General features: G+C 36.9%; 1 protein-coding gene across 1 annotated transcript in view; it reads right to left on the bottom strand.

Moving 5' to 3' along the window:
• Positions 1–18,164, bottom strand: part of STK3 (serine/threonine kinase 3) — a 327,224-nt gene that overhangs the window by 229,161 nt on the left and 79,899 nt on the right. The window contains exon 5 of the mRNA XM_067711661.1: positions 343–507. Within this exon, the coding sequence (XP_067567762.1) occupies positions 343–507 (165 nt within the window). The remainder of the gene's footprint in view (positions 1–342; positions 508–18,164) is intronic.

The following is an 18,164-nucleotide window of genomic DNA, read 5'->3' as shown; positions in this document are numbered from 1 at the left end:
TGAAAAAACCAAGAGTCCACAAGTAACTTATCTCCACTACCTTCATTAAAGACAGTCATTAAAGATAGTACTATAACAATAAAAGCTACAGAAATGAACAAATGTAGCTTTCCTTTCTGAATATTTAAGCATTTTGATGACAATATATATTTTCATATTCATTCAATGTCTCTTAAATTGTAAATAAAAGTAATAAATAATATGTAAATAATGGCTCCTTCTCCCTGATAATAATGGAGTTACGCATTTCTTTCCATAACCCCCAAAATATATTATCAAAGTTTAGTCATACTCAAACCTGGACATATAAACCAAAAGTGTTTCCAAAAGTATTACACTTACTGTTAACTGACCAGCAACTCCAAAATCCGCCAATTTTGCATGTCCTTCTGTATTGAGGAGAATATTTCCAGCTTTTATATCTCTGTGTATTTTTCTCATAAAGTGTAAATATTCTAGTCCTTTCAAAGTAGATTTAAGAATAGTTGCAATTTCATCTTCTGTTAACTGGAAAGAAATATTTTAAAAACTCAATTGAAATGCCATGTTAGATAAACACTTACAAGAGAGCACTGTTAACAAGCACTTCTTTCTAAAGACCATTAGCCTCTAGGAAAAGGCTAAAAGGTAAAGTACTGAGAACTTCTGATGAAAGAAAATGTCATCATTCAATTTCTCCTTTCTTTAAAATTATCAATGTCATTCCTAACATATAACATATCTCAAGAAACAACATGACCCTAAGAAATCACTATTCCCTATATCACCTAACACTGAGATGGCAATATTGCAGCTATCTGTCCTGAAAAAGTAAATTCAGACACCCTTCCCTGTGGTGCCTCCAATTACTGATGAAAATGGAAACCAACAGTGTTACATAAAAGAGAGGAAATGAGAAAGGGTGGATTGCCAAGAGTCTCCTGCATGAAGTGTTCACACCAATACCACTCCTCCTCCTTCCAGCCAGCTCACTCCTGATCCACCCAGGTCCTAGATTTCTGACCCTAATAATGAGAACTCAAAAATGGAAATGTCAGAGAAAGACTAGGAAAATGGGAACACGAACAAAGGCTGTCAGGGGAAGGAAAAGGGAGGAGGGAGGAGAAAAGAAGGCCAAGGACGAGAGAGGAGGGAAAAAAAATTCTTAGTAGTTGTCGCTACAAGTAGAGGCAGTGCTATCTGTACCAGGCATTGTGCTACGAGTTTTGCACGCATTATCTCATTTATCCTTATAACAACCCTATAAGGTAAATACTATTATTATCACCATTTGACAAATGAAGTTATTACACATGTTCAGTAACTTCCTTCTGGTCACACACAAGTAAGATTGAACCAAGATGTGAGTCCCCTTTAATCATAATCTATGTTTTTAACCACCATGCCTCTCTTGACAAACCTTATTCAAGTGCAACCTGTGAAAGTCCCTATTTTTATCAAAAATATCCTCTTAGTTTTTAAATACATCAAGTAATATCAATAGCTCAGGATAATAAAACCTACTTCACACTATAAGCATAACCACTATAAGCATAACCCAAAGAAATAAGTTGAGAGAAAGGAAAGAATCTCAATTTATACAGAGATAGAGGACATTGCTCTATATGAGAGAGAGAGAAAGGGAAAAAAAAAAGAAACTCAGAAAGAATTCAAATGCCCCCCACACAGTGGGATAACAGGAAGATACAGTAAAAATTGAAAATATAAAAATATGAAGACTATGTAAAATGTGAAAATAACTACTGGAAGAAGCTTGCTTCCACCACCACCAATCCCGCAGTGGTTCATGTCAAGAAATAACTTGGGTGAACAACTGGATATTCACATGTAAAAAAAACTGAAGTTGGACTCCTACCTCACACCATATACAAAAATTTACTCAAAATGGATCAACAACCTAAATATGAGTTAAAACCACAAAAGTCTTAGAAGAAAACATAAGGGTAAAACTCCACGACCTTGGGTTGGGCAATGTATCATTAGATACAGCATCAAAAGCACGAGCAACAAGAGAAAAATACAGATAAAACTGAACTTTATCAAAATTAAAAACTTTTGTGCATTAAAGGCCATTATGAAGAAAGTGAAAAGACAACCCACAGAATGGGAGAAAGTATTTGCAAAGCATGTATCTGATAAGAGTCTGGAATCCAGAATATATAAAGAACTCTTCTAACTCAACCAAGAAAAGGCAAACAATCCCAATGGCAAAAGACTTGAATAGACATTTCTCCAGAGAAGATATACAAATGGTCACACATAAAAAGACAGATGTTCAACATCATCATCATTGGTCATTAGGGAATGCAAATCAAAGCCACAATAAGGTACCACTTTACACCCACTAGGATGGCTATAATAAAATTAAAAAAAATAGAAAGTAACAAGTGCTGGCAAGAATGTGAAAAAATTGACATTCTCATGCATTTCTGGTGCAACCATTGTGGAAAACAATATTTAAGTTCCTTGGAAAGTTTTTTTAAGAAAGTTAACCACAGAATTACCATATGACCCAGCAATCCCATTCCTAGGTAAATACTCAAAAGAATTGAAAACTGGTATTCAAACAAATACGTACATGAATGTTCATAGTACTACTCACAATGGCCAAAATGTTGAAACAACCCAAATATCTATGAACAGATGAATAGATAAACAAATTATGGTATACACATACAATGGAATGGAATATTATTCAGTCATGAAAAGGAATAAAGTATGGGCATGTGGATGGACCTCAAAAACATTAAGCTGGGCACAAAAGGGCACATATTGTACGATTCCATTTATATGAAATATTTAGAATAGGTAAATCCATAGAGAAAGAAAGCAAACTGGTACTTGCCAGGAGCTAGGGGAAGAGGGGGAATGGGGAGAAACTGCTTAATGAATAGGGGTTGATGAAAATATTTTGGAACTAGACAGAGGTAGTAATTACACAACATTGTGAATGCACTAATGCCAAGGAATTTTTCACTTTAAAATGGTAAATCTGTTATATGAGTTTCACCTCAATTAAAAAAAAAACCCTTATCATGTTAAAATTTCTAAGCAAATTGCCAGGTGGTTTATAAATACAACACCAATATATATTGTCATAAAGTATTGTACAGATCATGCAAAGCTTTGCAGGTCATGGGTAAAGAGTCTGGATTAATTGAAAATTCTAATACTTCCAGGAACTGATTCTCTACCTCAGACCAGATGGTCTGACTTCATGGTCCACAGACAGCAAGCGGTATGTTCTGAAGCTGCACTATCCAATACAGTAGCTCCCCAGCATTTGAAACATAGCTAACCCAAATTGAGATATGCTATAAATGTAAAATATACACCAAAGTTCAAGGCCTAGTACCAAAAGAGAATGTAAGGTATCTCATTAATAACTTACATACTGCTTACACTTTTACATGATATGTATATATTAATTATATTAATTATTTTATTTAAAATCTGTTAATGTTTAATATAAGCTATTGATATTAATAAAATATTATTAGATGTTATAACATTAATATTACATATTAATATATTTAATACATTATTAAAATTAACTTCATCTATTACTTTTTTTTTTAAATGTGGATGCTAGAAAGTTTAGAATTACATATGTGGCTCGTGTTATGTTTGTACTGAACAGCAGTGCACTAAGAAAAGGGTCCACAAGAGCAGAGATCTTTGGTTCACCAAGGTATCCACAATGCTTGGAACCATGCCTGGCATACAGTTAGCACTCAATAAATAATTAATGAATGGGTACAGACTTGTAGTTACTAAAAGAAAAGAGAAATTCACAACTGATGTTCCCAGTTTTTTTAATTAGTGGTTTGCAGCCACGGTGGGGGAGTGGAGGCAGGAGTGCTGCTGAGGGCCACCACACCACACCACTGCAGAGGTATGCAAGGTGGTGGTGCTGTCATATGGACCTGGGTTCTCTCCCCTCTCCCTATTCCACATTCCTGGATAAAGATTAAAGAGCTCGGGGTGTTACAAAAGCAGTACCAGTCCAAAAAACTGTGTCGTGTTTAGTTACTTCAATGCTGACCTTTTCAGTTACCTAGACCTCAATTTTTATCCTCTTAGCATTTCACTATTTCCAACCAATAAGTAACTAATCCTTCATTAACTCCTTGATTTGTTGTCTCTGCTCCTGTACCCTATATTTCAGAGCTGCATTAGAGAAAGTTCAGAATTAAATTGACTTACTATACTTCAAGGTCTCAGGATCTACCTGATGTCATTGCTGTAAAGCACTGAATGCTAGAAGACTTCAAAAGTTCATTCCAACTCTATGATTTTATAACAAATTAACAAAAGATCTTCATAGTCGGGCTTCCCTGGTGGTGCAGTGGTTGAGAGTCCGCCTGCCGATCCTCGTGCCCCGGTCCAGGAGGATCCCACATGCCGCAGAGCGGCTGGGCCCGTGGGCCATGGCCGCTGAGCCTGCGCATCCGGAGCCTGTGCTCCGCAACGGGAGAGGCCACAGCAGTGAGAGTCCCGCGTACCGCAAAAAAAAAAAAAAAAAAGACTTCATAGTCTTTTCTTAACAAAAGACTATAATAAATAATAAATTCACACTAATTTGGACATCCATTTTTATTCTTTCAACAAGTATCTACTTCACTGGCTCTCTCGTGTAAATCCTGTTAAAGGTGCTGGGTATACAGTGGTGAAGAAACTAACTGTCCTAGTTTTTACAAAGCTTACAAGAATACCTAAGGCCACAGCCTGTATTTGGTCCTGAATTATTAAAGGTAGAGAGGACTGATCTGAAGCAAACGTGTAAAGTTTCTAAAGCCTCTCTCCCATTATGCTTTTCTCCTCCTACTTCAGGGGGTCATTTCATATCTTCCCCTAATCAAAAAACATGATGCAATATCCAATCATTCATACCAGTACATGGATAAGTCTTAATTTAAAATTATTTGTGTACAGTATTATTTTAACAATCCATCTGAATATTAAGGCTCAAATGTACCTGCACTTTAAGCCTTTTAACTTCAACTACAAAATGAAAGGTTTCTATCCCTCAATAAAATCATTTTAAACAATAATAAACAAGTAAACAAGTATTTTCTAGAACACAGAAATATAATGTTGACTTAAATTTTTATATTACTTTAAAGTTATAGAGTATTTTATGTGCATTTCACACAATTAAATAAACAAACACTTTATCGTCCCTTTCTATAGATGAGGGAGAAATTGAGTGGTCTGTCAAACACAACTACTTAAGGGGCAAGCCCACGTGTCTTCTGACTCTATAGTAGTGGGATAGTCTATACTCCATAGACTATCACGTCACTGCCAGATGTCACAAACATGAATATATGAACTAGTCTCAATATAAGAAAATAGGGAGTTGCAAGGCTTGTTCCAAAGGTGATATTCAAGATATGTATCTGACAAAGAGTAAAAGCAATATGTAATCAGAACAGTCATGAGCCATAAAGCCAACCAGTCAGAACAGCTACAGTGGTTAACAACAGTAAGAATAGATACCAGCCAGAAACAAACAGTAGAATTGAACAGCAGCCCTGTGTATCAGGCAGAATGCCTACTGCATCTTAGCATTCAAATCTAAATTATTTTAAATGGTGTGCCGGCCAAACAAAACAAGTATACCTGTAAATGAACTCAGCAAGTAAGCAGACTCACCTAGCCTGAAAAGTGACCTTAACTGAAGACATCAGAGGTAGCTTTCTGAGTATTTTATTGAAAACAGATGCTTAACCCCACTAAAAAGAACACATAGATGAATTATTTAAAAACAGTTAAATAAAAGTAAACAAAAATCAAAGTAAGTATCAAATCAGTAGGCAAGAAGAGTTTCTAATCAATAAAAGCAAAGAATTATGAGAATTTATTAGCTTTGTCTACATAAAAACTATAAGCTTAGAAAACAGAAAAATATTCACAGCAAATACAGTAAGATACTTAGTATACAGAATTACTTAGAACATAAAGAGCTCACAAGAAAAACAATAAAATCTCAATAAATAAATAGGCAAGGAAATGAATATGCAATTCACAAAACTTATAATAGGGCTAGTTAACATACATGAAAAATATTAAACTGCACTAATTATCAAAGAAAAGCAAATCAAAATAACGAAGTATCAATTGTAAAATTATCCCATACGGGTCACAATGTTGCTGAGAATAACATGTGTGGCATGTATAAGAGTATAAGCCATGTGTAACAGTGATCTAAGAAAGTATATTTTCCAAAAAGCCCTAGAAAACATTCATTCTCTGAAAAAACATTTATTAAGCACCTGCTGTATGTTGAATTTAAAACATCTCTAACTTTTAACCTCATGGAGTTCCAACCTAGCATGAAAGACAGACTTATAAACTACTATAAAAAGCACTTTCAAAGTGAAATGGAACCAGAGTAGAGAGTGATTAATTAGGGAAGGAAAGAGGAACTGGCATTAAAATTAGGCTTTGAATAAGAAAAGTAGTTCCCTGTCCAGAGAAAGGAAAGACCATCAGTACAGTAACTCAAATAATTAACTGAAGAACAGAAATATGATAGCTATGAAGTGGCACTCAGATATCAAGTGAGGCCCATTTTCCTTCCTTCCACTAAGATGAGAAAAATGGTAAAAAGTGATGGGTCAAACAAACACATGAATGGATGCTCACCATCACTAATCATTAGAGAAATGCAAATCAAAACTACAAAGAGGTATGACCTCACACCAGTCAGAATGGCCATCATCAAAAAATCTACAAACAATAAATGCTGGAGAGGGTGTGGAGAAAAGGGAACCCTCTTGCACTGTCGGTGGGAATGTAAACTGATACAGCCACTATGGAGAACAGTATGGAGATTCCTTAAAAAACTAAAAATAGAACTACCATACAACCCAGCAATCCCAGTACTGGGCATATACCATGAGAAAACCATAATTCAAAAAGAGTCATGTACCACAGTGCTCATTGCAGCTCTATTTACAATAGCCACATGGAACCAACCTAAGGGTCCATCGACAGATGAATGGATAAAGAAGATGTGGCACATATATACAATGGAATATTACTCAGCCACAAAAAGAAACAAAATTGAGTTATTTGTAGTGAGGTGGATGGACCTAGAGTCTATCATACAGAGTGAAGTAAGTCAGAAAGAGAAAAACAAATACCGTATGCTAACACATATATTTGGAAGCTAAAAGAAATATATATGGTTCTGAAGAACCTAGGGGCAGGACAGGAATAAAAACGCAGACAGAGAGAATGGACTTGAGGACATGGGGAGGGGGAAGGGTAAGCTGGGACGAAATAAGAGAGTGGCATGGACATATATACACTACCAAATGTAAAACAGATAGCTAGTGGGAAGCAGCCTCATAGCACAGGGAGATCAGCTCGGTGCTTTGTGTCCACCTGGAGGGTGGGAGGGAGATGCAAGAGGGAGGGGATATGGGGATATATGTATGTGTATAGCTGATTCACTTTGTTATACAGCAGAAACTAACACAGCATTGTAAAGCAATTACACTCCAATAAAGATGTTAAAAAAAAAAAGACTATAGGAACAAAAAGCAGATCAGTGGTGGCCAGAGATTAAGTGTGGAGAGAGGGGTGACTATAAACACACAGCAGGACTGGGTGTTGGGGGGTGTGGGGCTGTCTGTTCTATATCTTGATTTTGGTGGTACTCACAAGACTTTATACACTTGTCAAAAGTCTTAGAACTGTACTCCCCAAAATGTGAAGTTTTCTGTACATAAATTTAAAAAGAAAGTGCACTGAATCTTATTAAATTGGCTTCGATAAGAAATGGAGTTTGGAGAAAGAAAAAAAAAGTGATGGGCCAAATTTCAGCCTTGTAAGTGTCAAAATGCAGGTAAATCTTAGCAAATTTGGAGCAAAAAACGTTTACTTGGTCTCTTTTAAATATCAATGGTAGCAAATGAACTTTGGAAAAGAACAATATCTATATCAACATTTAAACCATTCTACACGTATTTTGTGTCACTAATGGAGACTAGGAAAGGAAGGAGTGCAGGCCTTCCTAGATGTAGGCCTTGATCTAGATGTTTATTTCGTATCCTTTGGACACATACGGACTATTTGGGGTGGAGGGGGAAAGGAGTTAGTTGACAGTCATTTTCCTAAACAGAGTTTTGTTTTCAAACAATCTTTAAATGTTTTTAACAAATTTCATTTGCATACAAACACAACCAGTTACCAAATAGATTTCTTTTTGGCAACAGAGAGAAGTACTTCTTCCCATTACTATAAAAATTTTTAGTATCTTTATTTCTATAATTATGACTTTTCATCAGATAGATTTCAAACTCGTGAGTTTTATATTGAAAATATTTAGGGAGAAAAGAAAAACACAAAAGAGAGTATCTGCTTTATACAGAAAGAGGTAACACAAGATTTTAGTTCTAAGATGGAAAATGCTTAGATCCATTCTCAAACCACAGCTAACACTTCTTTTAGTAGTATCTGTCAAGAATCCATTCCATGGGCTTCCCTGGTGGCGCAGTGGTTGAGAGTCTGCCTGCCCACGCAGGGGGACATGGGTTTGTGCCCCAGTCCGGGAAGATCCCACATGCTGCGGAGCAGCTGGGCCCGTGAGCCATGGCCGCTGAGCCTGCGCGTCCGGAGCCTGTGCTCCGCAACGGGAGAGGCCACAACAGTGAGAGGCCCGCGTACCGCAAAAAAAAAGAATCTATTCCAATGAAAAACTTCATCAACAGAGTACTTCATTTGTGGATTTTATTAGGTTATCGTCAATACAATACAGATTTAATTTTATTTGTCACTATACAAATGCAGCAATGTCATTTTAAAATCATTTGAATCATATTTTAGAGCCTAGTTTAAAAAAAAAAGAAAAGAAAAAGGAGGACGGGAGAGTGATACTACACCATGAATGAAATATTCAGTAATCAGAGATGGAAATAAGACTTTATAGCTGAGCTAATACATTAAAAGACGGAAGTCTACATCTGGTTTCAATACTGGTATGAATTCATTGGCAAATTTAAAAAGAATCCCATTGTACAAAAACAAAAAGATGGTTTTGATAGGCTTTAGTCCTCTGGTTACTTTTGTTTCTAGAGTCATATGATTAGTACAATAATATGATACATTTAGTATGTCACTGTTTATATGGTTTTGATAAAAATGCACCCACCAAGGAGTCTGAAGAGCACATGCACAAGCTGTTTTAAAATACACGTACTGCCTTAATGTTTTTACTTTAGTAAAAACAAATTCAAGGGAGGCTTTGTAAGTTCATACAAAATTAAGAATTTTAACTTTCTAAAAATGAATCTTTGACAATCTTAGCTAAATCCTGCCTGTTTGACATAGTTATTTATGCATATAAAATAATACATTAATTCTATATTTAATACTTACTATCTATTAAGGAAACAAACCAAAAAATGAGACATAGTTCCCCTTTTCAAATGCCATAGACAGATAACTATAGAAACTTTATTATCAAATTTTAAGTTTTAACTTGCACAGTGACTTTTCATGAAGTTTTGAAAACCATTTGAGCAAAACTCACCAGTGTAATCCTCACATGGTCTTTTAAGGCCTGGATCAAATCTCACCTCTTTCAAGAAATCACCCTTTATTCCCCAAGTAAGGATTTATCTGTCCAGTGATGATAATGATAATATCAACAACTCACACTTACTGAGCTTTTACTATACCAGCCACGTTACAGGTATCATTTCATTTAATATCCAAACACAAAAACAGACGGTAGGCACCAACAAAATTTACTGAGAGCCTGTTATACTGTCCTTGCCTTCGTGGTGCTTGTAATTTAGTGGGGAAGGAAGGGAACAGGAACAAATAATTACAATATTAAAAAATGCCTGCTACAACAAGATTAGGTATAGGAGCACTCCAGGACAGCAGGTGATTAATCAGAACCAGTACTCTTTTTTTTTTTTTTTTTGCGGTACGCGAACCTCTCACTGTTGTGGCCTCTCCCGTTGCAGAGCACAGGCTCCGGACGCGCAGGCTCAGTGGCCACAGCTCACGGGCCCAGCCACTCCGCGGCATGTGGGATCTTCCCAGACTGGGGCATGAACCCGTGTCCCCTGCATCGGCAGGCGGACTCTCAACCACTGCGCCACCAGGGAAGCCCAGAACCAGTACTCTTAAAATAAAATCCAAACCATATACTTTAACCCTCAAGGTCTTGAACGATACAGTTCTTGCAGCCTTGACAATCTCACCACAGCACTCTCCCCATACAAGGAAGTCTTCACAGAGGAGGTGACTTTTGAGCTGACTCTTGAAGAATGAACAAAGTTTGTCAGGAGACAAAAGAGGGAATGGAATACTAGGTATGTGTAAAGGGAATGGGCACACAAATAAACGAAATCCAGTACCAGTTCTTTGTGTCTGACTGTAACATGTATAGGAAAACAGTGCAGAATGCAAAGGTAGGTTAGGGGTCAGTTCTGCTTTACGTGCCTACACATTTTTAAATGGAAAGATGGTATGATTGTACCTCAACTTTTAAGAAGGAAACTGTGACAGTAGACTCTCAGCCAAAGACTAAAAGTAGGTAAGCTAGTGTGGAGAATGTAATAATAAAATCATTTACAGCAGTAGTAGTAGTAGCAGCAGCAGCAACTGCAGTAGTAGCTAATAGGTATGTAAACTTGCTTAAAATCCCAATGGATTTTTTAGTCAAAATTTCTAATTTTGAGATGAAGTGATGTCAAAGCATGCAGTTAAGCAGGAAGGCACTGAAAGCAAAATCCAAAATTCTTTCTTTCATAATTCAAACTGAAACTGCCTAAGCACTAAAAAATAACATAGGGCTTAGGTAGCACCTCTCAACCAAAACAAAACAAAACAAAAAAAAGAAAGGAATTGTCATTAAAAATGAACATGCCCTCTAACCCAGTAATTCCATTTTTCAGGTATCCAATGGCCGTCACAACACAGGTATACCAATAAATACCTACGAAAGTTTCCTGCAGCTTTGATTACAACAACAACAAAAATTGGTCAGTTGGAACTCATTTTATCCAAAGTACTGAAAAAAATACATTCTGTTGTATACACACAGACCTATATGTACTGGTATGGGAAGATCTCTGAGATACATCAGAAGTTTAAAAAAAAAAAAAGGCAAGGTATAGAACACCACATATGCAGTATAAATCCCTTGTTTAAAACAAAATATGCATACGTATGTGCCGAAAGAAGCCACAAGAAACTAACTGACATCTCCTCCAGGAAGTAAAACTAAGGGCTGAGTAAGGAGACGCTAAGTTCCTCTTCTGTACTATTTGAAAGTTTTACAATGTGCTCATATTACTTTTTTTCCCCTTAATTTATATAATTAAAATGGGAGGAGTTTACACATTCTAAAAGTTTAAAGAATTATGCAATACTGTTTTAAAAGATCTCCATCTAAAACTGTTAAAATTAGAGATTTGCTACCTAAGGAGCTGAATTTCCATTTTCTGGAAAATTAACTTACATACATTTCTTGACTTCCTAAGATTAAATAATATTTCACTGTATAAGACAACAATCTTTTAATATGTTTTTCTAATACTAGAGAATATCCACTGTTTCAACAAATATCATAAAATTCTTAAATCACTAATAATTAAAATCTAAATCCCATCTTTTTAAGTTTTTGCCTTAATAGTAATAAAATACAATTTACATTTGTATAGAACTTTATAGGTTACAAAATGCTCTGACACTCATCATCTTTGTTCCTCACAAGAAAACACTGAGGTAGATAAGGCAAGTAATATGATATCAGATCCATTTTAGGATTAGGCCATCTGAAGTTTAAAGGAGTTACACAACGTACCAGGGTCACAGAGCTAACACATAACAACCCAGGAACTGATGTTTAGTTTTCTGATTCCACATCCACGAGTCCTTCCACTAAACCACATCATTCCAAATAACCACTGTCACAGTGTGCTATGGGTCAGGCTTATGACAGGGAGGGAGGGCTCATCGTAGATCTGGCAGTGACGGGCAGTCTGCCAGGAGAGGAATGTACGATATAAAAATAAAGTGCACGAAGGTGGGCCTGACTTATGAAAGGGAAATGGAACTGGGAGAAATGCCAAGAAATATAGCAACTAAGGTGAAGACTGGGCAGCTTACCAATAAGGGAAGCCAAGGAAATACTTTTGTAAGTTTAATTTACTTAGTTAAGGTAGAAGAGAAAGTCTATTGGAGGGACTATTTTGCAATGTGGAAAGATCATAAAGAAAAGTGTTTATAATCCAATCAAAAGATTTAGAAAAGATGTAATGGAGCGTGATGCGTATGATGTATTTAATCAGAGATTAAGATGGGGCACATGATTGCTATGAAAAATTCTAAGGGTCTAATCCTACAGTGCATGGTCATGTTAATGCTGTGGCTTGGAACTTTAAGAGGCATGTGTGAAATACACTTAGAACTGAATCTCACTGTATGGGAGACACCAAATAAGGAGCAAGAATTACTTTCCATACAAAAGGACTCACTCTCCAAAGATTCTAGTATAGTACTGAACAGCAGTACCTGTTCAGGTTGAGAAAATCCTTATAAGAGAAGGGGCCATGGACACCACAACTAAAAACAGGGTTAGGCCACCATTGTCTAAATGAAACCATGGATCTGTAATCCTGAAAAGCAGACTTTCCAGAATTCTTACAGCAAACACTTACTGCTGACACAGAGGAGCAGGCTCCTTGAGATACAGCCCTTACTGTATCTTACTGTGACAAAAGGGAGAAAAGGTTGAGGTCCCCACAGTTTTAACTGCCACTGTTAACAGATACCTCTTCTAACACCGAACGTTCATTTTGGGAGTTATTTTAGAGGGTTTTGTATGCACGCGCGTGCGTGTGTTTTATTCTTGATATATCTTGTTTTGATTTTAGGTTTGGTAAATACATAGATATACCTGTTATTTTGGGCCATTCGAACACCCATTCACCCTTCTCCTCCTAACATACCCTCATTTCCCTTTAGGGAATCACTACTTCCCCATCCTCAGGCCATGAATTCTAGCAGTCAGCTCCATCCTAGCTCCAGGTTAGACACATGTCCTAGAGCTAATCCAGTTACCCCATCACATTCCAATGGCCACAGAAAAAGGTACATGACCCATTCAGAAGCAGTGAGGTACAACACTGCTGGGTTTCAACTAGAAAGGTATAATCCAGGTAGCTGCTAGCAGCCATCTTGACACTATAAGGTAAGAGTCTGAGAGTGGAGTCAATACAGAAGTATCAGGACAAAGAGACGAATCCAAGTAATTCCTTTCACCTTGAATCAAACCATGCATGAAACTAGCTCTGCAAAGATTTTTTGTTATGTGAGCAAATAAATTCCCTTCTTGGCTCAAGCCAGTTTAGGATGAGTTTTCTGTAATTTATAACCAAGAGTTGAAACTGATATAGTAAATTTCAAGTAGATACCAAAAAGCGGGAGGTTCCTGGAAAAGAGGTCTGTATAAAGCACAAACTGGTGACCAACTCTAGAACTGCTAGAGGTTATTCCAAATATTTAACAGCATGAGATCTCTAAAGCTGATTTCTATTTTCTGCCCCCAAACAAAAGGGTTACAATAATAAGGGGTGGGAAAAGCAGAATAAACATGTCTTTTAAAAGGAACATGAATGCTTTTTTAAAGTCCTCTTTTTGCCTTCTTTTTCCTAGTACCACCTGCCCCGGCCAATAAATGTTTACTCCATTATATTAAAACTGCATTTAGATATCTAATTTTACAGAACTCCTCAAATGTTTCAGCATTCATTAGTTTTTATGACATACATGATACAATCAACACACGATGGTGACCAAAACCCCTTGCTAAAAATCAATGGTTTAGAGAAACTGGAGGAGTTAAGTAGCAATTTCTGAAATACCTAAATCTCAAAAGTAATACTTAAGCTTACATGCAAGGCTTTATCTGAACATCCATCAAGCTTCAGACTCCAACTGCTTTACAATCAAAATTTCTCTCCCTCTTACTCCTTCTTTCTTGGGAAAAACAATACATACATTTAATGGGGCCCTTAGGTATTCAACATGAGGAAAACACTGGAAAAAACAACAGAGCAACTCAGTAACTCCCTTCCACCCCTCACCACTCTATCTCATCCCACCCAAAAACAGGAAGGTTGAGGATATAAAATAGTCAAGGTTTTAAACAATAAAAAATTTATGGGACTCTTCTAGAAAAACAAAAATCTGCTCAACACAAAGTACATACATTAGAAAACATAACTAGAATATTTTAGCCATTATTATATACCAAAGGGCAGAGAAGGGTTTTCTTTCATGAAATCTGGATTGCAGATGTCTGGCAAAAAAAAAAAAATTAATAATCTATCACAAAGTCCGACAACTAGTGATTCAAAATGAAAGCTTTCACTACTTACACCATATGTAAATATACATATACACAAGCTGCTTATAATCCCTTGATCTGAAGAGAAAGAGAACTGATACTCTACTGTGAAAATGGTCAGTGGGCAGACATTTTAAAATCCTTTCCCACATGAAAAGATTCCTGAAAAAGAGATCAGAAGACAACAGAAAAGCACTCAATATATGTGGAGTTATAAAGCCCGTATGAACTAGTATCTATTACACAAAGAGGGAACATGCAACAAGGTGATTAGGAAAGTCAAACATGAATTAGTCCAATAACACAGAGGCAAATATAAACCCTAAAAAGCACTTTATGGAATAGAAATCCACACATATCAAAAAGATGTCTATTATTAACGATTAAATAATATCAAACTTTGAAGCTCCAAATAAATCTTAAATCAGTAAGAAACTGGTATGCCTTCACTAAGGGAAAAAAATACCTGTCTGAAGTAGTACATAATTAACATCAAGGCAGAATATATATTTTTAAAATACAACAAATCAAACATTTACCAAAAAGACTATTATGTACAAGGCATTAATTCTAAGGGCACTAAAATAAAATATCTTAGTATATTCTGAATAGCACTGCCTGATTCTATTAAAGAAACTCTCACTGTACCTAAAAATGTAAGCTCTATCTCACAGAGCTTACATACCTCCCTCATTAACAATGATAATTCAGGGTACCAATGGTGAATGTTAGGATTCTGTCCTTGGTTCCATAGTCCTCTGTATTATTCCACCCAAACACATTATCTGATAATGTACACAATGCAAAGACACTCCCATCTATGTAAGTGAGAAGATAGGACGATGATGACGATAACAATGCAAATACATATAGGGCTTCTTTTGTACCAGGTGCTGTTCCTAGCACTTTACATATGTACAATCTTCAGAACAACTCGATGAAGCAGGGTAGTCTTCTTATCCCATTTAGCAAATGAAGAAAACGAGTCACAGAAAAGTTAAGAAACTTGCCCAAGTTCACACAACTAGTATGTAGCAGAGCCAGAATTCAAGACATTCTGGGCTCCAGACTCTATGCTTTTAACTTCTACAGTTCAATTCTAGCAGTCAGCTATAATTTCAACCCTTTCTTTCCCTCTAATCTACTTTACCACTCTATGATTCAGTTTCTCATCTGGAAAATGGGTCAATAATTGTTCTTACCTCACATAGTTGTTCAATCCTTACATGAGGATTAAATGCAATAATCTATATAATGTGCTTGGCACATACCAGTAACCAGTAATAGCTATTACAATATCTATCAAACGTCTGTCACTGGAGTTGAGAATCACTGCTATAAAACTAACAAAAAAAAAAACTAACAATCGGTAAGAATTTACCAAGAATGGTCTCAATGTGTCCTTCACAGTTCTAAAGTGATACCTGAATAAACCTGACTTTCCCAATTATTTCCATTATAAAATAACAAGTCCACCACAAGCCTTCAGGTAAATAACTATACATAACTTAGGAACTGCTCTCTTCAGTCTGGAACTTTCTCTCCATTATTTTGTATTCCCTCAATGCCCCCTCCCCTGCTCCCCACCCAATCACAGAATATATCAATATTTCATCCTGGGAAAAGCAGACAATAATTTCTCGTATATAACAAAATGGACATTTATTGTGTTTTAAGACACAAACTTTAAGTTAGTATTTTAATGTCGTTTCCACCTGCACAGCTGGGTACCCTGAAAGGTTTCAACCAGAATGCTATTCTCAGAGTCTGCCTTCACCAAAGAGCTACAAAACTATGGAGACTCAAAGAACAGTAGCAATTCTCTAGACCCAGGTCTAGTGCTCATCAACATTTAAGTTTGCTCCTAATTTTCTGTTGTGACAACACTCTGGAACATTTCTCACTAACCAATTGTGCTAGGGTTTCTGTAAGGTACAGACAGAAGAGGAGAATAAGGTACAGATGGAAAAGGAGAATCATTGGATGGATCCTAGGGTGCTTATACATTCAACTTTACAATAGATTATCAAACTGTACTCCTCAAAGTAGCTGTGCTAATTTAAACACCTAAGAGTATAAAAGTATGTATAGGGAGGTAGGTGGGATGGGAAAGAGGAGATATCATTGATTCAGGTTCAAAAACTAACCTGAATTTGTAGTTAATTTGTTTAATTTGTCTTTCCTCCTTCTAAAATACAACTAAACTGATAGAAAAAAATTTTTTAATAAAAGAATCAGGGCTTCCCTGATGGCGCAGTGGCTAAGAATCCGCCTGCCAATGCAGGGGACATGGGTTCGAGCCCTGGTCCGGAAAGATCCCACATGCTGAGGAGCAACTAAGCCCGTGCGCCACAACTACTGAGCCTGCGCTCCAGAGCCTGCGAGCCACAACTACTGAGCCTGTGTGCCACAACTACTGAAGCCCGCACGCCTAGAGACCGTGCTCTGCAACAAGAGAAGCCACTGCAATGAGAAGCCCGCGCGCCGCAACAGAGTAGCCCCCGCTCACCGCAACTAGAGAAAGCCCGTGTGCAGCAACAAAGACCCAATGCAGCCAAAAATAAATAAAAATAAATTAATTTTAAAAATAAAGAATCAGCACAGGAGAGTATAATAAATTTGGAAGTATTTCTATGAAGAGTCACAGGCAAGAGCAGGCAAAGAAGGGGTCTGCAACACAAGGAGTGATTACCAAGTAAACACCAAAGGGGCTCCAAGTTAGAATCATTGTGTAGGGAGGGCAGGAGCGAAAGCGGAATGGAAAAGGTAGGTTAGCTTTCCCATGGAAGCTGAAAAGAAGAAAACAGAACAACACTTGGCTCCTCATCCCTACTCTATACATACAGATTACATGCAGTCTGGCATTTATCCCCAGGCCCCAAAAAAGGCAAGGGAGGGGAATGGCTAACAAACTGAACGAACCGCCTCTGTGGGCACTTGCCCCTAAAGCCAGCTCCCAGCCAGTTCATCCTAACATTATACCTGCCAGGCAAAAAGCATCGTCCCAATGCTTCTGATGAGAGCTAGTCAGCCTTTCTGGTGGTCAGCCTGCCATGGGCAACACCAGGATCAAGCAACTGAAACAATAACCCCGGTGGAAATAAAGATGATTCAGAAAACAGAAAATAATTTTTTCAAAACTTATTTTTCTTAGGGTGATTAGAAAAGATTTTGCATCCACGCCTCAAGCATCAAGATGTTATGAAAAAGGACTAATCAAAAACATAAGAGTTCTTGTAAATTAAAATATAACTGCTGAAATAAAAAGTTCAGTGAGAAGAGTCAGAAAATAAAGTAGAAAAAAACTCACCCCCTACCCCACCGCCAAAAAGGAGACAGAAAATCTAGGAGGGAAAAAAAGAATAAAATTCAGGAGATTTCACCGTCCAATGAATACCACAGAGGGGGAAACTATTGAAGAAATTTTTCCAAAGCTGAAGAAGACACAAGTGTTTATTTGAAAGGAACTACTGAGTGCTGAGCATAACTAATAAAAAGGACTCACACTCAGGCACATCCTCGTGAAATATCTTGTTCCTTATGCAACATCAGAAACATGAGAATACAGAAAAAAGTCTAAGAAGTTCTGGGGCAGGGGGAGACCTACAAATAAATAAGTCTCTGATAGGCATTAGCTATGTATAACATTAGCAATACTGGCTGCTAGAAGAAAATGGAGGGAAGCTACCACATCTCTGAGAGAAACTTACTTTCAATGTAAATTCTACATAGGCTACTATCAACCAGGTATGAAAACAAAATAAAGGCATTTTCAGATATGCAA

The sequence above is a fragment of the Pseudorca crassidens genome, chromosome 17 (assembly GCF_039906515.1).
Source record: "Pseudorca crassidens isolate mPseCra1 chromosome 17, mPseCra1.hap1, whole genome shotgun sequence".
NCBI lineage: Eukaryota > Metazoa > Chordata > Mammalia > Artiodactyla > Delphinidae > Pseudorca > Pseudorca crassidens.
The sequence above is the reverse complement of the archived record's forward strand: the minus strand, read 5'-3'. Positions and strand labels throughout refer to the sequence as shown.